This window comes from Saccopteryx leptura, chromosome 2, assembly GCF_036850995.1.
Source record: "Saccopteryx leptura isolate mSacLep1 chromosome 2, mSacLep1_pri_phased_curated, whole genome shotgun sequence".
Taxonomy (NCBI): Eukaryota; Metazoa; Chordata; class Mammalia; order Chiroptera; family Emballonuridae; genus Saccopteryx; species Saccopteryx leptura.
In genome coordinates this window covers 358,588,009-358,613,204 of record NC_089504.1, presented here as the reverse complement: position 1 = coordinate 358,613,204, position 25,196 = coordinate 358,588,009, and the positions used below count along the sequence as shown (strand labels likewise).

The window sequence follows — 25,196 nt, the reverse complement described above, 5'->3', positions numbered from 1 at the left end:
TCTCTCTCTCTCACACACACACACACACACACACACACACACACACACACACCAGGACCAGGCACCTAACCTCCTGGCCCTGATGTTTAGATCCTTTTGGGCTTCCTGGGAAAGTAAATCTCTCCAAAAGTGCTTCACAGACCCTATCAAGAAAGCTGGGCAGCCTGACCTGTGGTGGCGCTATGGATAAAGTATCAACCTGGAACACCGAGGTCTCCAGTTCCAGACCCCAGGCTTGCCCAGTCAAGGCACAGGAAGCAACTACTGAAATGTAGAAAAGAAAGGCTCTCAGCATGAGTAACTTTTGGCAGAACTTACTTTCTCTAAAACAAAGACACTTTCAGCAGAACTTACATCTTTTTTCTAAAAGACTCCCTGCCCCTGGCCTTGAGGCTGGTTTCCCAGGCTGTGGCCTCGGATAGTTCTGCAAGGTTGCAGATATTCCTAGAATGTTTCTCCCTGAATTAATCTTATAAATAAACATTGTAAGAGAGCTTGTTTTGCTGCTTTGTTTTACTGCTACACTTCCCCTCCTCCCCATTCCCCAATCAGTGTGTAATTTTGTCTTTAAAAGCTAGCCCCAAACTGTATTTGGGGCTGCATGATTTGAATGACTTAGGTCTCTGTGCGGTCACCAGCTTTAAAATATGAGAAGGAAGGAGGAACAGGGAACATCAATTTGTAGTAGTGTTGTATCAGAACAGTGAGAAAAAGACGTTTTGCCACATAATTAAGTGGCCAAATTAAGGAGTTTTATTTTATGCCCTCCTTCCTTCTCTCTATCTCTACTCTCTAAAATCAATTTTTAAAATCTTTTAAAAATATGGCCATTAGAAAAAGCTAGATACATATGTGTAGCCAAGCAAATCTTGTTTTATATTGTTTTTACTGAAATGAGAATATTTTTATGAGTTTTGCTACTTACAGAAATATCATTTAAGGCTCTAGTGGGCTAGCTCAGTCAGTTAAGAGTGTCGGCCTAGCCTGACGTGGCAGTGGTGCAGTGGATAGAGCGTCGGACTGGGATGCGGAGGACCCAGGTTCAAGACCCCGAGGTCGCCAGCTTGAGTGCGGGCTCATCTGGTGTGAGCAAAAGGTCGCTGGCTTGAGCAAGGGGTTACTAGTCTGCTGAAGGTACACGGTCAAGGCACATATGAGAAAGCAATCAATGAACAACTAAGGTGTCACAATGAAAAACTAATGGTTGATGCTTCTCATCTCTCTCTGTTCCTGTCTGTCCCTATCTATCCCTCTCTCTGACTCTCTCTCTGTCCCTGTAAAAAAAAAAAAAAAAAAGAGTGTCGTCCCAAAACAAGGTTGCAGTTCGATCCTGGCTTGGGGCACACACAGAAGGCAGGAATGCACGGCTGAGTGGAACAACAGATAAATACTTCCTTTCCCCCTTCCCTCTCTCTCCTTTCCACTCTCTCTCTCTCACTCTAAAAACAATAAAAATTAAGCCCTGACCAGATAGCTCAGTTGGTTAGAGCATCGTCCTGGAGTGTGGGTTTGCCAGTTTGATTCCCTGGTCAGGGCACATACAGAAACAGTTTGATGTTCCTGTCTCTCTCTCTCTCTCTCTCTCTCTCTCTCTCTCAAAAAAAAAAAAAAAAAAAAAAAAGAAGAGGAAGAATCTGACCAGGCGGTGGCACAGTGGGTAGAGCATTGGATTGGGATGTGGAGGACCCATGTTCAAGACCCTGAGGTTGGCCCTGGCTGGTTGGCTCAGTGGTAGAGCGTCAGCCTGGCGTGCAGAAGTCCTGGGTTCGATTCCTGGCCAGGGCACACAGGAGAAGTGCCCGTCTGCTTCTCCACCCCTCCACCTCTCCTTCCTCTCTGTCTCTCTCTTCCCCTCCCGCAGCCGAGGCTCCACTGGAGCAAAGATGGCCCGGGCACTGGGGATGGCTCCTCGGCCTCTGCCCCAGGCGCTGGAGTGGCTCTGGTCGCAACAGAGCGACGCCCCAGAGGGGCAGAGCATCGCCCCCTGGTGGGCAGAGCGTTGCCCCCTGGTGGGCGTGCCGGGTGGATCCCGGTCGGGCGCATGCGGGAGTCTGTCTGACTGTCTCTCCCCGTTTCTGGCTTCAGAAAAATACAGAAAAAAAAAAAAAAGACCCTGAGGTCGCCAGCTTGAGCACGAGCTCATCTGATTTGAGCAGAGCTCACCAGCTTGAGCCCAAGGTCGCTGGCTCAAGTCTGCTGTAGCCCCCAGGTCAAGGCACATATGAGAAATCAATCAATGAACAACTAAGGAACCACAACAAAGAATTGATGTTTTTCATCTCTTTCCCCTCCTGTCTGTCTGTCCCTCTCTCTGACTCTGTCTCTCCCACAAGGAAAAAAAAAAGAAAAGAAAAATCATGTAAAGAGATAACTAGTCCTTGGTGGTTTTTAGCTGCCAACATGAGTGGCACTGGGTACTGCACAAACCACCCCAGTCTGAGTAAGGATGTGCACAGAAGGGGAATTAGATGGGCTGGGCTGCCCTGGACCTCTACCTGTCCTCCCTTTTTTTCTCTCTATCCCCGACAGACAGACTCACCCGGGCTCTTCACCTGTCTGTCTGTTGACAAACAGAAAGACTGTTCCCACTCCCAAAGGCAGGACAGCATATTTTGGGGAACAGAAGCTCCCTGGAGCTAAGACACTTGACAAAGAGCTTCCCATGGTCCCACTGCTTGAAGCAACCACAAAGATGAAAACCACAACTTCTCAGATCTATACAAATCATCATTTGTTTATTTATGTCCCATCCAATTTTAAAAAGAAACTGAGCTCCACAGACAGCACTGGGCTGCCATCACCACTACCGCTGCCACTGTCATGCCAGCCCCCCAAAGACCTAAGGATCAGGGAAGGCTGATGCTCAGTGGGCAAAATGCCATCGAGGTCATTTCCGCTCCTCAAGGAGCCTGGCCTCAGTCAGCCTCAGACTGTGTGGGGAAGCAGGAGGTGGTGTGGTCAGTAGCAGTCATGAAGGTCTCCAAGAGGCCAGGTGGGCCCTGGCCAGTTGGCTCAGTGGTAGAGCGTCGGCCTGGCGTGCAGGAGTCCCGGGTTTGATTCCCAGCCAGGGCACACAGGAGAAGCGCCCATCTGCTTCTCCACCCCTCCCCCTCTCCTTCCTCTCTGTCTCTCTCTTCCCCTCCCACAGCCAGGGCTCCATTGGAGCAAAGTTGGCCCGGGCACTGGGGGTGACTCTATGGCCTCTGCCTCAGGTGCTAGAATGGCTCTGGTTGCAACAGAGCAACACCCCAGATGGGCAGAGCATCGCCCCCTGGTGGGCATGCTGGATGGATCCCGGTTGGGCGCATGTGGGAGTCTGTCTGACTGCCTCCCCGTTTCCAACTTCAGAAAAATACACACACAGACACACAAAAAAGAGACCAGGTGACACTCCAGGAGACAAGCCAATCTGGGAGCCGACTGGATCCAGCTTCATTCAACATTACGACCAGTCATTTGATAACAACAGAATCCAACTGGTACAATTGACATTGATGTGCCTTAGGTGGGAAGGACAGCGATTCCAGGGGAAAGTGGCCATTGTGTTGAAGTTGTCTAGCCTTCCATTCCAGAAACTCCATCATAACATCATGTGGACCCAGCTCAGGGGAGGGATCATTCCTGACATTTCAATGAGAGCCAGGCAAACCTGGGCATGGCTGTGCCCAGGACCACCAGCCTGTGCCAGATCATCAGCTGCGACATCAGCATCGTTGTGGACTCGCTTAAGGCCAATGAAGATGCTATCACGGGATTCCACCAGAAGTTCTTATTAAAGGACATCAACCAGTGACATGTTCAGGCTTGCTCTGCACAACTTCTGCTGACCTCCTCCCAGCCATGCACCCATGCTGTGTCCTCCTCCCTCCTTTCTCTTCCCAATACCATTCATCCTCCAGATGCTCCAAATATCATATACAAATGAGCAGGGTATGGTGGAAGTGGGCACCGTGTGCTGCTGCTACCGAGGTATTGTGCATGAGTTTTGAATGCTAGACCGATTACATCTGACAGATGTTTGTGTTGTACCAGTGACTGCCCTGGGATTGCCTTGGAAAGACTTAAGTGATGCAAAAGGTTGTGTTTTTGTTTTATCTACTGACACGTTGCTCTAGTAACCCAAAGGAGTAAAGGAGAAAGCAGCTGCTTTGCCATGGAGATACTAATTTGTTCAAATGTTTTAACACCTCATGGTACAATAAAACCACACAGAAAAGTTCGTAACAGTTTAAATCATTTTAATTACTTTCATAGTTGGCTGGGCACCATTGGCTCTATCATGTCTACCCACCCCCCACCTCTACCCCAACTTGGAAACACCTATTACAAGAATACTGCTGAAGCCACACTCCCAGCTAGCTTCTCTCAGAAGCCCCGTAAGACAGTGTTCCCCTCCCTGGCCCACCTGGTCTTGGGAAAGTGAGTCACAGATCAGGAGAGCTCAGGTCTGGCCTGAAGTTTCCCTTGCACTGAAATCTCTGTAGTCACTTCTGACACCTCCTGAGACCACTACACAGGGTAGGCATCAGGGTTCTGTTAACAGGACAGATGACTCAGAACCCCAATGAAGATGGGGAGGCTCTTGGCAAAAAATTGTCCATCAGGTTTAGGCCTTCTGTACTGAGAGCCTAGCAAGACCAAGAGGGTGAGCAGGGATTGGAGGGAGAAGGACCTGTTCTATCACCAGAAGGGTCAGGATCATATCCAGGATGCCCCACAAACCCCCAGCCCAGAAGAGGGCAGCTCAGACCTGTACCACCTGCTTCAGGTATTACTCAAAGGCAAGTGCCCAGAACAGCTTCCAGTGCCCACAGATCCAGGCCTGGCTGAGTTGGAGTATAGCCTTAGAGATACAAAAGGCAGTCTGAGTTTGAGGGATTCATACTTTTGGATTTTTCACCCCTCAGACCTCTCTGCAAGGCATCTTTAGGTCTCTATTTCCTCCCTCATCACACACCTCCCTGGCTTCAAATCTTAGGAAGTCTTAGTCACTCCTCAGAACAGGTAATCAAAAACAAGGAAAATCTGAGAAAGTCACAGATAAGAGGAGCTAAGGAAATATAACAATTAAATGTAATGTGGCACCCTGGATGGGATCCTGGAACAGAAAAAGAACATCATGCTCTGGCCAAGTAGCTCAGTTGGTTAGTGTTGTCCCCATATGTGGGTTCTATCCCCAGAGAGGGCACATACAAGAATCAACCACTGAATGCATAAATAAGTGGAACAATGAATCAACATTTCTCTCTCTATCTCCCCCTTTCTATCTCTCTAAAACTCAATGAGTAAAGTTTTAAAAAGAACTTAACCAGGCCCTGGCCGGTTGCCTCAGTGGTAGAGCATTGGCCTGGCATGCAGGAGTCCCAAGTTCGATTCCCGGCCAGGGCACACAGGAGAAGCGCCCATCTGCTTCTCCACCCCTTCCCCTCTCCTTCCTCTCTGTCTCTCTCTTCCCCTCCTGCAGCCAAGGCTCCATTGGAGCAAAGTTGGCTCGGGCGCTGAGGATGGCTCTGTGGCTTCTGCCTCAGGCGCTAGAATGGCTCTGGTTGCAACAAAGCGACACCCCAGATGGGCAGAGCATCGCCCTCTGGTGGGAGTGCTAGGTGGATCCCGGTCAGGTGCATGCGGGAGTCTGTCTGACTGCCTCTCTGTTTCCAACTTCAGAAAAATACAAAAAAGAAAAAAAACACAAAAAATAAAGAAAATCTGCATATAATATAAACTTTAGATAATACTGTATCAATATTTATTTGGCCCCGGCCGGTTGGCTCAGTGGTAGAGCGTCGGCCTGGTGTGCAGAGGTCCCGGGTTCGATTCCCGGCCAGGGCACACAGGAGAAGCGCCCATCTGCTTCTCCATCCCTCCCCCTCTCCTTCCTCTCTGTCTCTCTCTTCCCCTCCTGCAGCGAGGCTCCATTGGAGCAAAGATGGTCCGGGCGCTGGGGATGGCTCCTTGGCCTCTGCCCCAGGCGCTAGAGTGGCTCTGGTCATGACAGAGCGACGCCCCGGAGGGGCAGAGCATCGCCCCCTGGTGGGCGTGCCGGGTGGATCCCGGTCGGGCGCATGCAGGAGTCTGTCTGTCTCTCCCCGTTTCCAGCTTCAGAAAAATATAAATAAATAAATAAATAAATAAAATATTTATTTAAAATTCTAACAAAATATATTAATATAGGATGTTAATAATAAAGAAACTGGATTGGGGTATATGGGAACTCTCATAGTATCTGTACAATTTTTCTGTCAATCTAAAACTAAAAACTATGTTTACTTAAAAAACACACTTTGAAAGTTGTCTATTTCCAGGCGATCTGGATATTCAAGATAAAAGGCTTGAGCCAGTGGTTCTAAAACGTTAGGGCACACACATCAGAAGCACCTAGAGAGCTTGTTAAAGCACACTGTCATGCCCCACCTCCAGAGTGTCCGGTGCAGGAGGTCGGGGTGGTGGTGGGGCTAGAAAATGTTCATTTCTAGTAAGTATCAGGGAGCCACCGCTGCTGCTCCAGGACCGCACTGAGGAACCACTGGTGTAAACTCGGATAAAAACAACGAGGAACTCTCATCCCATCCAGCAGGTGGAAGCACTTGGGGAGCACTGCTAGGAAATTTCTCGGGACCCTTCCAGAGCCCTGGAGAAGCCCATTATCTACTTTACCCTCCACCTCTCCAGATCACCCTAAGGCTAAATGACTCACAAGTGCAATGGTGGGAGAGAAATGACTCAGACCAAGTTGGCGGGGTATCCAAGAACTCCCAATGTAGCGAAGGAGTCAGAGAGTAAACAATTGCTGAACAAAATTAAAACGTGGGTAAATACTTGAGGAGAAAAGCAGGATTGGAAGTGGCTTGAACGTGGAGACTCAGAAAATCTTCAAGGGTCAGGAGGAATGAAGCTGGAGGTAAAGAATGACTTGAATGGTTTGGAGGTCAGGAAAAGAAGGGGGCAAGGATAGTCTAAACTGGCCGTCGGAACAGGACACATTAGGGCACCAGGGTCTAACAGTTCCTGACTTTTCAGGAAATCTATAAATTGAACACGTGGTGGAAGTCCAACAGTTTCGCTCACGTATGCGCATTCCCATTTTACAAAGGAGGCTCTGAAATGGTCAATAACTTGCCTAACGCCATCATCCAGCTGCTAAGCAGGAAGAACCAAACTGCAGTCTAAGTCTGGTGACGGCCTCCCACACGGGTGTAACCCCCAACCTCCTTCTCCAACCCAGATGACAGGTCCAATCCTCCTGCCTTTTCCCAGCTAGCTTCTCCTTCAATCTCTACCCAACCAGCTTCCTTAGTCTCTTTCCTCAGAGCTTCCTCCGTGATTAACCATTATCAGATTCATGAGCGAGCAGGCCAGAGTCTCAGGATTTCTCTTACCTCTCGATGACCCTGTGTAACCTAAGCCCAGAGATCTAAATCTCTAACCTGGCGTGTCCGGGCTTTCGTCCAGGTAGGTTGCTGAGGATCAAGAGAGCACGGAGAGGAGAGACCACGCTCCCTCGCCCTCCATCAGGTGCCCCACCCTCCGCACCCCCACGCAGCCGGCCACACGCACTCTGGAGCTGGAACCTACATGCTCTGCCCAGCTGGTGCGTCTCATCAGCCCCGCGGACAGAGCCGCAGGCTCTCCCGGAACCAGACCCCATCAAGGCGTTGGTTCTACAGGTGGGCAATGCCACCGGACGAAGACCTAGGATAGAAGGCGAAGGAGGGGAGCCCTCCGCCCTCAAGAGGAGCAGCCGCAACCCCCGGGCCACCCCAATGGTGGAGGCTGCTTTAGCGCTCAGCCCCAGCGCCCGTCTCGTAACCCAAGGTCCAACCTCTCCTCCCCACTAATGATAAAATTTCCGCTCCCCACGCACCCCTCCCGGAGTTCCGAGGCCGCATCCCCGCTCCTTGGCAGCGGCACCGGCGCCGCAGCCGGGAGAATCAGTACCAACTGCTTCCCAGCAGGTTCCTGGCGGGTCGCCGGGAGCACCTCCCATTGGCCGCGGAGCCGGCTCGGCGCTGATTGGCTGGGGCTTTTCCAGCCTCCCCATTGGGCGCTGGGATGCGGCGGCCCTGCCTCCGCAGGCTACCCGGGGTGAAGCTGCGGCCGGCTCGCGCAGCTTCCTGGACACGCTCGGCGCTGGCCGGAGTGCCGACTTACTTCCCCGATCCAGACCTCGTTGCTGTCCCGGAGGCGCCACAGGATCTTCTTCCGGATCCTTTTCCTCCATAACCTCCTGGGGTCTATTTCCTTCCTCCCCGGCTCCCGGCTCCCAGCCCTGCGTTTCCCTTCCCTACTCCCTGGCTCCCAGTGGCCGGCCATTCTCAGGTTCCCATCAGCTGTCCTCCTGGCTTCTGCCCCTCCTTGGCCTCAACTTCATTGACCAACAGAACCCTGTCATAACCTTCTGCCAGACTCTCCTAAACTCCTCTTTCTTTTCTCTTTGTCAGCTCCTGACTCCCGAATTCCAGCTAACCTTTGACGGTCTGACCTTTGACCCTGACACTCTTGACTCCAGAACCCTAAATTCCTACCTCCTGCAGCCTGGACTGCTGAAACTGAGGTCTTTCCTAATTTTGGACCCCGTTTCTGAAGCTCATTTTGACTCTCTTACTTCTGGGCCAGTTCTTACTACCACTGCGCTACCCCACCATGGACTTCTTGATGAGCGGCCTGGCAGCCTGCGGTGCCTGTTTGTTCACCAACCCTCTGGAGGTGGTGAAGACTAGGATGCAGTTGCAGGGAGAGCTACAGGCCCCCGGCACCTACCAGCGGCACTACCGAAACGTCTTCCATGCCTTCATCACCATCGGCAAGGTGGACGGCGTGGCTGCCCTGCAGAAGGGCCTGGCCCCTGCCCTCCTATACCAGTTCCTGATGAATGGCATACGGCTGGGCACCTACGGGCTGGCTGAGGCTGGAGGCTACCTGCACAGAGCCGATGGCACCCTCAGCCCTGCCCGCAGTGCAGCAGCTGGGGCCGTGGCTGGCGTCATGGGAGCCTACTTGGGGAGCCCTATCTACATGGTGAGAAGCAGGTCTTGCCTGGGACCTTCAAGGGAGACACCTGATGTAGGGTGGGGGCCTAGGCCTTCATAACCTTCCACCTGAGGTTGGAAGTTGGGATGAGGAATTTGAGTAACATGCCTCAGTAAGTGCAGGGGTCAGGGGAAGTCCTTGACTTCACAGAATTACAATCTCATAGTCCCTTTCAGTTATCTGGTATAAGTGAAGGATCTGTAACCTGAGGCCCAGAGAGGGGAAATGACCAGCTCAAAGTCACAAAGCTGCTTATTGCTAAACGAGGTCCTGTTTTGTACCCCTGGAAAGACACTGAGGAACTGTGAGTTCTGTAGGAGAAGCAGTCTGGTCTCCTAAGGTGTGAGATTCAAGGACAGTGACCTTTCCAAAGTCACCTGAACACATGTCTCCATAGGGTTTTGGGGTCAGAGAGCAAGTTTTGCAGATGATCTCTCACAACCTACCCCAAGGTCTGATGGGAAGGTGGGTCGTGCTGGTGGCTGGAGCTGCTATCTAGGAACAGGAGCTGGCACGAGAGGTCGCACACCCAGGTCTTGTCTAACATGAACAGTCTTAGGATATGTTGCCATTCTCCAACCTTTCCATCCCCACCCCTACCCACAAGGAAAGGAGGATGTAGTGGGGAGGTGCGTCTTTCAGTGCTAGGAGATCCATCCCCTGGGACTGGAGCCAATAGACAGAGTCTCATGACCAATTTAAATGGGAACAATAATTATCAGATTAAAAAGATATTGTTGAACACCCTAGAAGAAGTGTGAAGGATTTAGGCATTTGAGTCTCTTGAGGTAGAAGGATGGTCACTGGGCCATAGGTTGTGATACTTTCTTGTCCCCAGGTGAAGACACACCTACAAGCACAGGCAGCCTCAGAAATTGCTGTAGGGCACCAGTATAAGCATCAGGTAAGGTGCTTCCATCCTCACTGGAGTCCCTGCCTATTCTTTCCCACTTGCCCCCAGCGATCTGCCTGCATCCAACAGCTCCAACCCAGCCAAGGCTCTGCCCAGCCAATCAATTCAGCTTCACTCTGCCCCTGAAGTCCACCAAGACCCTCCTTCCCTCTTGTCCCAGTTCCTCTAGTCTTCTGCACCTGTTTCTGCTGCTCTGTTCTCCTAGTCTGCTACTGTCCCCACTTCCCTACTCCCTAGTCTGGAATGGCAAGGGAGGGACCAGTGCGATGGTACACAAGCAAAGGCTCTAAGCTCACACATAACTGGTTGTCCAGACATCAGATGCCTGGTAGGGACCCATCCTTTGCAGTGTTAGGAGATGGCAACCCCTGATGCTCAGTGACTAAACACAACCCAATGGTCTTCCCCTTAACAGGGCATGTTTCAGGCACTAACTGAGATTGGCCAGAAACATGGTCTACTGGGATTGTGGCGTGGGGCGGTGGGCAGCCTGCCCCGAGTTATCGCCGGTTCCTCCACCCAGCTGTGCACCTTCTCATCCACCAAGGACCTCCTGACCCAGTGGGAGGTACTGCCTGGGAAATGGGTGGGGCCACCCTGGGAATGTGGACAGGGAAAAACGCAAGCTGAATTGAGCCTTTGAGGGTTCAATACCAACATGTAATATGAGGGAGTGGCAGGAGAACTTGAGGGTCACCCTCTACACCCTTCCGACAGCTCTGGTCATTTCTTCCCAGGTACACCTGAGTCCTTCACAGTGTTATCACACTGTATTATGATAGAGTGGAAGCTCCCTGAGTTACCAGCTCTCTACTGTATCCCCAGCACAGGGCCTGTCCTTTCCCAGGAGTTGAATGGTTGGCTGTTTGATTAACAAAGCTCTTCCTCCCTCCCCTTAGATATTTCCTCCCCAGAGCTGGAAGATGGCTCTGGCAGCCGCCATGGTGAGTGGCGTTGCAGTGGTCCTGGCCATGACACCGTTTGATGTGGTCAGCACAAGGCTCTACAACCAGCCCACAGACACTCAGGGCAAGGTAAGGGAGAGCGTGGGTTCAGAGAGGCAGGGAAAACTGGAAGGAGGGGGAGAAGAGATTGTGAATGCAAGTGGGGCAGCCTACAAACGTGAGGCCGCTGATGGGCTCTGACAAACTCCTACCCTGTTCTCTCCCTCCCTCTCCAACCTGCTCTCAGGGCCTCATGTACCGGGGGTTGTTGGACGCTATGCTGCAGACGGCTCGGACAGAGGGCATTTTTGGCATGTACAAGGGTATAGGAGCCTCCTACTTCCGCCTTGGCCCTCACACCATCCTCTCTCTGTTTTTCTGGGACCAGCTTCGCACCCTCTACTACACATATACCCAATAACAGCCACTATTCCACACTCCACCAAATCGGCACTCCTTGGATGCTTGTGCCTCTATTACTATGTCCTGGGGACTTCTAACCAGGTGACCTTTCATCCACCAAAGGGGGACAGTCAATTCCACGCCCTATCTGTTTTCTCAGGGTTGAATCACTACAAGAGATAGCTTCCCTCTCTTCTTTGGGTGTCACTTTAAACCTTCTCTACCTGTCCCCCTATACATTTCATGCCCTTCCCTCAGGGCTAAACTAGTCACTCCAAAGTGTATTTCCTCCCTTTCTCCACTGCCAGCCTTGGGTCCTTTCTGATCCTATGTACAACTTTAAACTCTTCCTCCAAGATTGAAGGGAATTGGGGGAACCTGGGTATCCTGTTACATTCAAAAGCAAAGAGATTATATTGGTTATAAAGCAAGTTTATTTCTGCAGAGAGGTGTCTTATGTTTATGCTTAGGGGAGGAATTTGGGGAATATATCCAACCCTTTGTTCCCCTTGCAGAGTGGGGTCCCCAAGTCTTCAGCAGCATCATGTAGCATTTCAGCATCTGTACTGGGGACCAAAAATGTTGGGATCATGAAGAGTCAGACTGGTCACCAGCTGTTCAAAGTCACCCAGGCTCCAGGGCAGAAGTGACAGATCTTCAGGGTCAAGAGATGACCTACTGTCAGGGCTTGGGGGTGGGGGAACAGAAAGGGAGAGAACATCATCCAGGCCCCGTGTTTGGAAGTTCCCACTTCCTGTTCCTTGGGGTATCTGGGTATCTGTGACCCCAAACCTCTGGACCACTCCCACTTCCTTGGAAGACCCCTCCAGCCAGCCTCCCTGCTCTACCCCCTGTCTGCTGACATTCCTGGGAACCCCACTCATAAGCCACGTGCCCTTTCTGTCCTCCTTACGGGGGCTGATTGAAGGTGAGCAGGAGATCAGTCTGGTACTGAGGCAGCCGCAGCAAGGCCAAGTGCAGTGTCACGTCCTTTGCTACCTAAAAGGACCAATGTCAGAATGCTTACCTGATGCCCTAGGGCCACCCCCTTCAGCCCTCCAGGACATCTCACCTGCGGATTCTCTTTAGCTACTTGCTGTGTGCCAGAGAGGACCCAGGCTTCTTCACAGTAGCCTCTCAGGGCCAGGTTCTCCAAAAGGAGGGCTTGCACAGTCTCCACTTGAACAGTCCTAGCCTCCTGCACCGCACCAACATCCTCGAAGTGGTACCTGGAGTAGGGGGAAGAGGGTCATGGGGCAGCATCTCTCTCACTGCTGCCCCACAAGCATCTTTAAGTCTAAGCATCGCTCATTTAGGGTGATAGGGTGTTGCCCTTGGAGTTCACGTTTCCCAGACAACCGTCCAGTTACAGGCCCTGCCCACTTCTTCGGATCTGGCCCTCCCATTGGCCAGCTATGGGCTGCCCTCCTCACCGCGCTGCCTCTTCTCCCCGCACGTGGGCTTGCAGCTCTAGAAGTTCCACGATCAGGCTTTGGTCCGTCATGCGGTGGCAGAAAACTTCTTGATTGTCTGGGACCGGTCGGAGGTCGCTGGAAGGAGGCGAGGCAGGCCCTGTTTGACCCTGGCCCCTTTCTGCAACCCACCCGGTTGGCCTCCCAAGCGCCGGGGCCTTCTCACCTTACATTAATGGCCCCGGGAGGGAGCGTGGCGGAGAAGGCGCCCCCGAACAGTGGATAGTCCCGCGTGGGCTCCATGGGCCTGGGAATAGAGAGATTTAAGAGAAACCTACATGGGGCCACACGGCATCGCCTCCCTACGGTTCGCCGCGACCACAGCCGGTCTTCATCTGCGCCGGCCCTTTAAGGGTTGGCCCCGCCTGGTGATCGCGCTGGCCAGTCGGCGCCCGCGCCTCGCCTCCGGCGGCGGCTCCGCGGGGCTGCTCCCGGAAGCCTGTGCCTAGGCGGGCGCACGGGGGACCGCGGGGACCGCTAGGAGCTAAAGCCCTGGTTCAGGATTTGTGACGTCCAGTGGTTACTAACTCGCGCCCGCCATTCTCCTTTCAAAGCGGTCACACATTCTAAGAATGTCGACTGAATGTTCCTTAAGGCTCGTTGCTGGTCCAGGTGACCGTCCACGAGGTGGGGGGGGGGGGGGTGTCTCTGAGTCAAGGGAGAATATTCTCGGTCATTCATTCCTTCCTCCAGGCTTCTTGACAGCGAATGAGCTGCCGACCAGACCGCTAATTCCCGGATCGGTTGCAGGGAAGTAAAGGAACAATAGGGCCAGGTGTAGGGCTTCCTGAAAGCCCCAGGATTATATATCTAATCCTTCTCAAATCTTCCCCTGAGAACGCGATGGGCGGGCCCATTCCGTCCCACACACACCTGGACGAAAGAACGGATTAAACCCCACTTTTTTTTTCTTTTAGAGGTTTTTAGAGAGTGCTCAAAGTTTCTACTCAATTATATCCTCCCAGCTAATTTCTCCATTCATCTTTAATCCCCAACACCTGGCACTGTTTAGAGCAGGGGTCCCCAACCCCCAGGGCCGCGGACCGGTACCGGTCCGTGGGCCATTTGGTACCGGTCTGCAGAGAAAGAATAAATAACCTACATTATTTCCGTTTTATTTATATTTAAGTCTGAACAATGTTTTATTTTTTAAAAATGACCAGATTCCCTCTGTTACATCCATCTAAGACTCACTCTTGACGCTTGTCTTGGTCACGTGATACATGTATCCGTCCCACCCTAAAGGCAAGTCCGTGAAAATATTTTCTGACATTAAACTGGTCCGTGGCCCAAAAAAGGTTGGGGACCCCTGGTTTAGAGCATAACAGACTCATTATGTATTGAGTGATTGAATATACCCAATAGTGGAACCCAGGGGACCACTCATGGCCTCAGGGGTTCTAGATGTCATCTTTTCCCAGCCAGGAACTGAGCAAGAGGATTCTCACCCTACAGTCATCCCACCTACGGGATTCCAAGTGCTGGTCATACATCTGGATGCTAGTAATTTTGTAACACTGGGGCCAGAGAGCACCTATTTTTTTTGTAACTTGCCAGGCCCTGTGTGAAGGAGCTGGAGATACAAAGGCAATTAGGACATAACCCTTGCCTCACCCGAGGGCTACAGGGACTATGGAATACACTTTGAGGTTGATTGGGAGGTTGACTCAGAAATCAGGGCAATCTAGGGGTACTTTAGCCAGGGAAACATCAGGAGCAAAGACTTAAGAGGTGAAAAGGCATGTTTAGGGAAATCCAAGTACAGACGCCCTCCAACTTCCCATGATTTTTCTTGCCCTGGCAGGAGAGCTCAGTTAAAGTCTCGTTCCAAAGTGCAAAAGTTGCCAGTTCGATCCCCAATCAGGGCACATACAGGAACAAATCAGTGTTCCTGTCTTTCCCTTTCTCTCTAAAATCAATAAAATAAACATTTTTTTAAAATGTGTTTTTTTGTTATTACGTTAACAAGACCTAGCAGTGGGTCTGGTAAGTGTAATGTCAAATTATTGCAGGAATCAAAGGAGGACAAAGATGCCCAGACAACTTGATGAAGGAAGTAGGATTTATTCAGCCGGCAGAGCAGGTGTCACCAACAGAGGGAACGAAACACGTGCTCCTGAATTTAGATTTCTTACATCTTATATACCTTTACAACTTAAGCTTTCGAGTGGCAAATACCTGATTTCTATGACTTGTTTGTTTGCAGGCCTACATGACTTTCGTGTCTTAGGGAGGGGAAGGGAAGAGGTAGCCGGAGGGTCTGCCCCTGATAATCCTATCCTTCATAATTCTATCATTCTTCCTACTGGAGCTGCAGTTCATTTCAAGGAACTGATAACCGGCAAGGTTCACACCTGTGGTTATTTTTCAAACATTTCTGTCTGCCCTTGTTCCCTCCTTCAAGAACACTGAGGTCACAGGCTGCAATGTAAGACCCCAGACATTGCAGGCCCACTTCTCCTCTTCATTCTTCTGGTTTCTCCTTCAAAACTAGTCATACACGTAAAACATAGTTCAAGCTATCTGCAACAGCTCCCATGTGAGGGAGAATGTCTATGATTGCTATTGTGACACCTCTGTTACTGCGATTCTACTGTGCTTTGTTATCTACAGTCACAATGTGAGGAAATGCTAAATTGCAGGTAAGAGGTCACCAAAAATAAATGTTTTTTTTCCATCCAAGTTGATTGACTGGAGCTTAAGAGACCCAGCTCTGAGCTCTGTGCCCTAGCCATGCACTAGGGCCTAGTGAAAGGGTATTGTTTTAGAGAAAGATTCCAGTGTCCCTTGGGCCTGGAGGGGGGAAAGATAAGGACCAGGACTGCTTGCAAACCGAAGGTGGGAATTCCCTGTGAGGTGGAAAATGCTAACTGCGGAGAGGGAGGGGGTGGGAAGGGAGAGAGAGAGAGGAGTCCTTGAGAGAAGACAGGGAGTAAGGGAGTAGAGGCTGGGGAGATGGAAATCAGAGGCAAGACCCTCTGGAGGTCCTGTGAAATAGTGAGCAGCACAGCTGCCCAGTAGGACAGCTGAGATCACAGGCGTAGGGAAAGCTGACCGGGGGGCGGGCTCAGGTTGAACAGGTACAGGTACAGCTGAGGGCTGACCCCCCAGTCTCTGAGCTGGCAGATGAAGCTTCCCAGGCTGCCTCCAGGAGACAGAGGCCAGGTTCTGTGACTCTGACCCTGGAACCCCGGTGGCCTTATGCATCGAACCACTGGCCTAAATGCCAAACAAGGTCTGGCAAAGGAGGAAAAGCTTCGGATCGCCCTCAGCATCTGGCTGAAAGTTCTGGACAGCATCTGAAGGCCTCAGTGAACCCAAGAGGACAAAAAGTGGCCTGGCTGGTGAGGGGCGCTGGCTCCACCTACCTTTACAGCAGACGCCTGGGCCTCAGGCCTCAGGCAGGCTTGGCACACTGGAGCCGAAGCTGTGAAGTCCCCTCCAGGTCTGGTACAGTGCCCTCTGACCCTCTGCTTTGGACAGCTAACCTGGAGGCTTCACTGTCTTCTCAACTGAGGCTCCACCACCAGGGGACCTGTCTGCAGGCGGCAACAGCTTCCTGCTTTTGCCTTACGTCCCATCTGGCATCTCAGTAATTCTGTTAACCTTGAAACAAATTCCCTGCTTGAACCCTGTAAGGCCAGTAGGCACGACTACCATCACAGCAGCCTGGCTCATGCAGGTTCGTATTAGATTCAGACAGACGGGCCTGACCAGGCGATGGCGCAGTGGATAGAGCATCGGACTGGGACGCGGAGGACCCAGGTTTGAGACCCCGAGGTCGCCAGCTTGAGCGTGGGCTCATCTGGTTTGAGCAAAGCTCACCAGCTTGGACCCAAGGTCGCTGGCTCGAGCAAGGGGTTACTCAGTCTGCTGTAGCCCCATGGTCAAGGCACACTGTTGGGCAGATAAAATGTATTATGCTCACTTTGTTAAAGATGGTGCTGCCCACATGAGGCCGTTGCCCAGGTGATATTAATGTGTGTTGAGAATCCTTGTAGCCTGGGGCTTGGTTTTAGGATTAAGCCTTTCCCACCCTTTTTGATGTGGGGTGGTACAATCCCATCATGCCCCAGATAAGTGACTTTATATTAGAGACTTCCCTATTTTGTATATTGGATTAAAGGTTTTGATTTCTACACTATAAAATGGGGGCAGAACGGGAGCTTGGTCTCTGGGTTCCTGAGATTAGCATTAGAAAGCAGAGAGCAGAGAAAGGCCACGTGGAGGAGGCCAGGAGAAGCAGCCAAGATGGCGGAGTGCTGAGTGAGATGCCAGTTTGTGCAGAGTTTGTATCTGGGATAAGGAAGGAGATGGGGAACTGAGGAGAATAAGGCTGGTGAACTAGAAACCTTTGATTCTATGCCTGACCTGTGGTGGCGCAGTGGATAAAAGCATCGACCTGGAAATGCTGAGGTCGCCGGTTCGAAACCCCGGGCTTGCCTGGTCAAGGCACATATGGGAGTTGATGCTTCCAGCTCCTCCCCCTTTCTCTCTCTCCCTCTCTCTCTCCTCTCTAAAAATTAATAAATAAAATTAAAAAAAAAAAAAAGAAACCTTTGATTCTAGAAAACTCCGGATAAATCAGTGGCTTTGTGAGCACTGAATGTGAGTGAGTTTTGGAGCCCAGTGTGTAGTTTTTACTTGCCCGCCGGGTGCAAGCTAGAATTAAAGAAAATGGTGTTGGGCGGATAAAATGTATTATGCTCACTTTGTTAAAGATGCCGTCGCCCAGGTGATATTAATGTGTGTTGGGGGCAGGCAGGATCACTGTAGCCTGGGGCTTGGTTTTGGGATTAAGCCTCTCCCACCCGTTTTGATGTGGGGTGGTACAATCCAATCATGCCTCAGAGAAGTGACTTTGTATTAGAGACTTCCCTATTTTGTATATTGGATTAAGGGTTTGGATTTCTACACTATAAAATGGGGACGGAGCAGGAGCTTGCCCTCTTGGTTCCTGAGATTATCTTCAGAGGAGAGAGCAGAGCAGAGAGCAGAAGGAGGCCACGTGGAGTAGGCCAGGAGAAGCAGCCAAGATGGCGGAGTGCTGAGTGAGATGCCAGTTTGTGTAGAGTTTGTATCTGGGATAAAGAAGGAGATGGGGAACTGAGGAGAATAAGGCTGGTGAGCTAGAAACCTTTGATTCTAGGAAACTCGGATAAATCAGTAGCTTTGTGAGCACTGAATGTGATTGGGTTTTAGAGCCCAGTGTGTGTTTTTACTTGCCTGCCGGGTGCAAGCTAGGATTAAAGATGAAGGCCCATCAGTTTTTGGCTCCGTTGTTTCTTTACCGACTGTCCGAATCCAATGCGAACCTGCATGGGCCGGGTGGCTGCTGTGATAGTGGCCCTGGCTTCTGGCTTTACAAATGGCCTATCAGTTTTTGGCTCCATTGTTTCTTTACCGACTGTCCGAATCCAATGCGAACCTGCATGGGCCAGGAGGTTGCTGTGATAGTGGCCCTGGCTTCTGGCTTTACACACATATAAGAAAGCAATCAATAACAACTAAGGTGTCACAACAAAAAAACTAATGATTGATGCTTCTCATCTCTCTCTGTTCCTGTCTGTCTGTCCCTATCTATCCCTCTCTCTGACTCTCTCTTAAATAAAATAAAATAAAGATTCAGACAGACGGTAATGAAACAACGGAACCAATAACTGGTGGGCCATTACCTTTAATCCTAGTTTGCACCTGGCAGGCAAGCAATACACACAGTGGGAAAACACTTCCCTTTGCATTTCAGGGCTCCCAAACCCACTGACTTATCCGAGTTTCCTAGAATCAAAAGTGTTTACCTCACCAGCCTCATTCTCCTTTTTCCCCATCTCCTTCTCTCTGTACAAACTTTACACTAACTGGCTTTTCTTTCAGTATTCCGCCATCTTGGCTACTTCTCCTGGCCTCCTCCCCATGGCCTTTCTCTGCTCTCTTCTCTGCTCTGGCCTCTAATGCTAATCTCAGGAACCGAAAGAGAGCAAGCTCCCAGTCTGCCCCACTTTATAGTGTAGAAATCAAAACCTTTAATCCAATATACAAACAAGGAAGTCTTTTAAACAAAGTCACTTATCTGAGGCATAATGGGATTCCTCATGAGAGTGCAGCACCCCCCATCATGCAATCAGTCTAGGGTGTGGGGAAAAGCTTAGTCTTAAAACTAAGCCTTAGGCTATAACGACTGGGCCTGTTTACAGCCTGTCCCCCACACCCAATACAAATTATAAGCGAGCAAACATATATATCATATTTAAAAACTTATTTGACCAATAAATCCCTTCTGTTTCAAAGACCTGATGTGATTTTCCTTGTCTGATTGGAGCTTAACCAAGGCATGTGTTGGGCAGATAAAATATATTATGCTCACTTTGTTAAAGATGGCGCTGCCCACGTGGAAGCCGTTGCCCAGGTGATATTAATGTGTGTCGCTGTGGGCAGGCAGGATCCTCGTAGCCTGTGGCTTGGTTTTAGGATTAAGCCTTTCCCACCTTTTTTGATGTGGGGTGGTACAATCCCATCTTGACTCAGATAAGTGACTTTGTATTAGAGACTTCCCTATTTCGAATATTGGATTAAAGGTTTCGATTTCTACACTATAAAATGAGGACAGAACGAGAGCTTGCTCTCTTGGTTCCTGAGATTATCATTAGAGGAGAGAGCAGAAAGGAGAGCAGAGAAAGGCCACGTGGAGGAGGCCAGAAGAAGCAGCCAAGATGGTGGAGTGTTGAGTGAGAGGCCAGTTTGTGTAGAGTTTGTGCAGGGAGAAGGAAGGAGATGGGGAACAGAGGTGAATAAGTCTGGTGAGCTAGAAACCTTTGATTCTAGAAAACTCGGATAAGTCAGTAGCTTTGTGAGTGATAGATACGTGAATTCCAAACTGCCCTCTTGATGTTCCGCTTATCTGTCAGACCTCACCCTTACTGGACTATTGCCCCGAGACAGAGGAATTCCAAAAAGCTGAGAAGCCGCCCCAAGGAGGGGCTCCAGACACACCAGGACTTTTGATTCAACACCCACATGCTCCAAGCCCCCAAGGAGGAGCATTCCGGACATACCAGGACTTTTGCCTCAGTATCCCCTCAGGCTCTCCCAAACACTATATAACTTGCCCCTAGTCTGCAACTGGTGCTCTTCTCCCCTCCCCCCCCCCCCCAGAAGTGCCCAGCAGGGTTCCTTTCTACCTTTCAATAAAGCCTGTTACTCTGGTCTTTGGGACTCCCATGGATTCCAACAGTGAGCACTGAATGAGTGGGTTTTGGAGCCCAGTGTGTGTTTTTACTTGCCCGCTGGGTGCAAGCTAGGATTAAAGATGATGGCCCATCAGTTTTTGGCTCCATTGTTTCTTTACCGACTGTCCGAATCCAATGCAAACCTGCATGGGGCAGGCTGCTGTGATGGCAGCCCTAGCTACTGGCTTTACAGCATGGATCTCCTGAAGGTCTGGATCCAGGGACTGGAGCTCACCCCTCTGCAGATCTGCAGACCTCCTCCAGCGGGCTGTCAGACCCCAAAGTCGATGTGAGGCCCACTGTGGCCAATGGGGTTTCTGGGTTGTTGGGCAAATAAAATATATTATGCTCACTTTGTTAAAGATGGCGCTGCCCATGTGGAGGCCGTCACCCAGATGATATTAATGTGTGTTGGGGGTGGGCTGTGGGCAGGCAGAATCCTTGTATCCTGGGGCTTGGTTTTGGGATTAAGCCTTTCCCACCCTTTTTTGATGTGGGGTGGTACAATCCCATCTTGTCTCTGATAAGTGACTTTGTATTAGAGACTTCCCTATTTTGTATATTGGATTAAAGGTTTGGATTTCTACACTATAAAATGGGGGCAGAACAGGAGCTTGCTCTCTCGGTTCCTGGGATTATTAGCATTAGGGGAGAGAGCAGAGAGGAGAGGAGAAAAAGGCCACGTGGAGGAGGCCAGGAGAAGCAGCCAAGATGGTGGAGTGTTGAGTGAGAAGCCAGTTAGTGCAGAGTTTGTGCAGGGAGAAGGAAGGAGATGGGGAACAGAGGTGAGTAAGTCTGGTGAGCTAGAAACCTTTGATTCTAGGAAACTCGGATAAGTCAGTAGCTTTGTGAGCACTGAATGTGAGTGGGTTTTGGAGCCCAGTGTGTGTTTTTTACTTGCCCGCCAGGTGCAAGCTAGGATTAAAGATGATGGCCCATCAGTTTTTGGCTCTGTTGTTTCTTTTTCTTTCTTTTTTAAAAAATTTATTTATTATTATTATTTTTTTTTTACAGAGACAGAGAGAGAGTCGGACTGAGGGACAGACAGACAGGAACGGAGAGATGAGAAGCATCAATCATTACTTTTTCATTGCGCATTGCGACACCTTAGTTGTTCATTGATTGCTTTCTCATATGTTCCTTGACCATGGGCCTTCAGCAGACTAAATAACCCCTTGCTCGAGCCAGCGACCTTGGGTCCAAGCTGGTGAGCTTCTTTTTTTTTTTTTTTTTTGCTCAAGCCATATGAGTCCACGCTCAAACTGGCAACCTCGGGGTCTCGAACCTGGGTCTTCTGCATCCCAGTCTGACGCTCTATCCACTGCACCACCGCCTGGTCAGGCTCCATTGTTTCTTTACCGACTGTCCGAATCCAATGCAAACCTGCGTGGGCCAAGCAGCTGTGATGGTAGCCTTGGCCACTGGTTTTACATGGGTCTAGATGTGCCTGTGGATACCCGGAGTGGGCACTGCAGAGCAACAGTGCAGTGAGTAATGAGGGATGGCCAGACCATGGCAATGGCTATGCCAGAGAGCCAGCAGAAGAGGTGGCCGGGGGCTGCTCAGGTACCCCTGAAGCTCAGGGTTGGTGTCAGAAGCTGGTTGTTGGGCAGATAAAATATATTATGCTCACTTTGTTAAAGATGGAGCTGCCCACATGGTAGCCTGTTGCCTGGGTGATATTAGTGTATGTTGGGGGCGGGCTGTGGGCGGGCAGGATCCTTGTAGCCTGGGGCTTGGTTTTAGGATTAAGCCTTTCCCGCCCTTTTTGATGTGGGGTGGTGCAATCCCATCATGCCCCAGATAAGTGACTTTGTATTAGAGACTTCCCTATTTTGTATATTGGATTAAAGGTTTGGATTTCTACACTATAAAATGGGGGCAGAACAGGAGCTTGCTCTCTCGGTTCCTGGGATTATTAGCATTAGGGGAGAGAGCAGAGAGGAGAGGAGAAAAAGGCCACATGGAGGAGGCCAGGAGAAGCAGCCAAGATGGTGGAGTGTTGAGTGAGAAGCCAGTTTGTGTAGAGTTTGTGCAGGGAGAAGGAAGGAGATGAGGAACAGAGGTGAATAAGGCTAGTGAGCTAGAAACCTTTGATTCTAGGAAACTCGGATAAGTCAGTAGCTTTGTGAGCACTGAATGAGTGGGTTTTGGAGCCCAGTGTGTGTTTTTACTTGCATGCCGGGTGCAAGCTAGGATTAAAGATGATGGCCCACCAGTTTTTGGCTCCGTTGTTTCTTTACCGACTGCCTGAATCCAATGCAAACCTGCATGGGCCAGGCAGCTGTGATAGTGGTCCTGGCTACTGGCCATACACTGGTCAAACTCACCAGTGTGAAAATTCAGGGAAAAGGATTACAGTGATGCCTCTAGGGGATACGGAAACCTCATCCTTCCCCTACCTAGTCCCTCCTCTGCCAAAGTGTACAGTGCCATCTGGCCCAGAGCTCTGGGGACAACAGACAACCCCAGCTGGCCAGGGCTGCTGGGATCACCCTCAGCTGGAATTGCCACCAACAATCCCAACCAAAGGTGGCACTTGGGAGGTGTAAAGCCAGTAGCCACGGCCGCCATCACAGCCACCTGGCCCATGCAGGTTCAAGTTTGATTTGGACAGATGGTAATGAAACAACGGAGCCAAGAACTGGTAGGCCATTACATTTAATCCTAGCTCGCACTGGGCGGGCGAGAAATACACACAGTGGGAAAACACTTCCCTTTCCATTCAGGGATCCCAAAGCCACTGACTCATCCAAGTTTCCTAGAATCAAAGGTTTCTACCTTACCATGTTTATTCACCTCTGTTCCCCATCTCCTTCTCTCTGCACAAACTGGCTTTTCCTTCAGCATTCTGCCATCTTGGCTGCTTCTCCTTTCCTCCATGTGGCCTTTCTCTGCTCTCCTGCAGCATGGGCTCCTCTGCCCCATTTTATAGTGTAGAAATAAAGACCTTTAATCCAATATGCAAACAAGGAAGTCTCTGATACAAAGTCACTTAGGGTGACTTAAAAGTCACTTAGTTTAGTCTTAAAACTAAGCCTTAGGCTATAACGACCCTGCCTGCTTACAGCCTGTCCCCCACACCCAATGCAAACTATGTATAAGTGAGCAAACATGTATATCATATTTACAGATTTATTTGACCAACATGCCTCTATAGTATGCAACTTTAGCCCCTGGCTCAAGAGAAACTTCTGCCCCTCTCTTCACTACCTAGAACTTGAATTAGGGGCCTTGCCTGTAATAAGAGATTATCAGAGATAGCCTAACCTCTTTTGAGCTATCTATAGGGCAAGGCAAATTACTAATTACTGAACATCTGCTCTTCTTATTATCCTACAATGAGCCTTTGAAGCCTCAAGGTATCATACCTCATCCATAGTTCAGGATATTTTTATACACTCATGTTCCCCTTCTATCTCTGAACCAACCTCTTATGGATGTGGGGTCTCTGACTCTCTCATGTATGTGGGGTTCCCTATACATATGTAAGTATTAAATTTGGTTATTTTATCTTGCTAGTGTCTCATGTCTATTTGAATAGACCAGCCAAAAGAACCGTGAGAACAGAAGAATGTTTCTGCTTCCCCAGCACCATCAAATGGGAGAGGTGATGTATGGTGGCAGACATCCCCCTGGTGGCCTGCCTTGAGTCTGAGGGAGGGTGTGTGTATAGGGGAGAGGGCAATTTCTATCCCAGCTTTTCAAAATCTGCTGGAGAGAGGGCAGCATGTCACATTCTCAAGGGTAAGGAGGGGTTTTCTTGGGCTGCAACCCAGGTTAGAATCCCCAAGTCTTCAGCCCACTTGGGATGCTCCCTGTCCCTACATCTGGAACCTCCTAGAAGATGCCACTGGGAGTCCACAGGGCCCCAGATGCCAAAATGCCTACTTAGCTCTTTTTATCGCCTTTATTTAGCCAAGGCCATTTCCTTGTTTGTTTAAGATTTTATTTTATTGGTTTTTCAGAGAGAGAGAAGGGGGGTGGGGGAGAAGAACGGGAAGCATCAGTTCAGTAGTAGTTGCTTCTTGTTTATGCCTTGACCAGGCAAGCCCAGAGTTTCCGAACTGGTGACCTCAGCATTCCAGGTTAAGGTTTTATCCACTGTGCCACCACAGGTCAGGCCCATTTCCTTGTCATAGGTGAGGTATTTGGGAGTGGAGAGAGCTATCTGTATTATGTTGGGAAAGGATCCAGGGGAGAGAGGAGTCTGCCTAGGAGTGAAGACTAGATTAACAAAACTATGATTCCATGGTGGAGGAGAACAGGCTGGCTCCTTACTCCCTTCTGCTGCCCTGGATACCTTCCCAGGCATCCCAGAATACTCCAGTGACTCAGGCAGTGGGAAGTCATTCAGCGGGTTAGACTGTAAAGTTAGTGGGGGCATTTCTCAGCCTTCTTCATTTCTGCCAACCCCTTACATGTTGGGATACCAGGTCCTACGCTCCTTCCTCCTAGATAACCTTACCTATACAGATACCAGTGCCTCCCAAATTTTCATCTCCACCTAAGATCTCTTTTGACTGCCTCCCAGATACCTCCAACTCATGTCCCACCACTACCTCAGAGTAAATGCATCCTAAGCAAAGTAAATCATCTTTCTTCTAAACATAAACCATCTACTGCCCAACCAGCTGGTGGCACAGTGGATAGAGCGTCGATCTGGGATGCTGAGGACCCAGGTTTGAAACTCCAAGATTGGCAGCTTGAGCACAAGCTCATCAACTTGAGCGTGGGTCACTGGCTTGAGCCCAAGGTCACTGGCTTGAGCAAGGGGTCACTGGCTTGGCTGGAGCTCTCCAATCAAGGCACATATGAGAAAGCAGTCAATGAAACAACTAAGGTGCCACAACTATAAGTTGATGCTTCTCATCTCTCTCCTTTCCTATAGGTCTATTCCTGCTGTGCATCTCTCTTGCAAAAACGAAATAAAGTAATAATAATTAAAAGTAAACCATCTACTGCTAATGAAATTATCACCCACCCAGTGATCTTTCCTTCTCCCCTCACATCCCGTTCCTAGTGATTTTATCCCTAATGTCTCTCAAATCTCACCATTTCTTTCCACATCCACTGCCACCACCCATCCTGGCCAGAATTTCAGCCTGGGGATTGCAAAGCCTTATTGGACTCCCCGCATCCTCTCCTGTCTCTGTAACTGATCTTTCAAAAAGAAAAATCTTGAGGTTGCTGGTTCGAAACCCTGGGCTTG

General features: G+C 50.1%; 2 protein-coding genes and 1 pseudogene across 5 annotated transcripts; 2 read left to right on the top strand and 1 right to left on the bottom strand.

The window, feature by feature from the left end:
- Positions 1 to 2,970: 2,970 nt before the first annotated feature.
- Positions 2,971 to 3,827, top strand: LOC136392384 (nuclear transport factor 2 pseudogene; annotated as a pseudogene).
- Positions 3,828 to 7,536: 3,709 nt separating this feature from the next.
- SLC25A35 (solute carrier family 25 member 35) lies at positions 7,537 to 11,310 on the top strand. Of its 3 annotated transcripts, none has more exons than XM_066364834.1 (6): positions 7,537 to 7,664; positions 8,439 to 9,015; positions 9,866 to 9,931; positions 10,356 to 10,508; positions 10,840 to 10,974; positions 11,132 to 11,310. In XM_066364834.1, exons 2-6 carry the CDS (start codon positions 8,641 to 8,643, stop codon positions 11,303 to 11,305), a joined length of 903 nt encoding a protein of 300 aa, XP_066220931.1. In that variant the 5' UTR covers positions 7,537 to 7,664; positions 8,439 to 8,640; the 3' UTR covers positions 11,306 to 11,310. The 3 variants fall into 3 exon arrangements, with proteins under 3 accessions (XP_066220931.1, XP_066220930.1, XP_066220929.1); XM_066364833.1 differs by lacking the exon at positions 7,537 to 7,664 and adding an exon at positions 8,082 to 8,316; XM_066364832.1 differs by lacking the exon at positions 7,537 to 7,664 and having other exon boundaries at positions 8,082 to 9,015.
- A 441-nt stretch (positions 11,311 to 11,751) lies between these two features.
- RANGRF (RAN guanine nucleotide release factor) lies at positions 11,752 to 13,225 on the bottom strand. 2 transcript variants are annotated; one of them, XM_066364836.1, is made up of 5 exons: positions 12,925 to 13,225; positions 12,720 to 12,836; positions 12,359 to 12,515; positions 12,200 to 12,285; positions 11,752 to 11,852 (listed from the first exon to the last, which is right to left on the bottom strand). In XM_066364836.1, exons 1-5 carry the CDS (start codon positions 12,999 to 13,001, stop codon positions 11,753 to 11,755), a joined length of 537 nt encoding a protein of 178 aa, XP_066220933.1. In that variant the 5' UTR covers positions 13,002 to 13,225; the 3' UTR covers position 11,752. The 2 variants fall into 2 exon arrangements, with proteins under 2 accessions (XP_066220933.1, XP_066220932.1); XM_066364835.1 differs by having other exon boundaries at positions 11,752 to 11,973; positions 12,925 to 13,217.
- Positions 13,226 to 25,196: the final 11,971 nt, after the last annotated feature.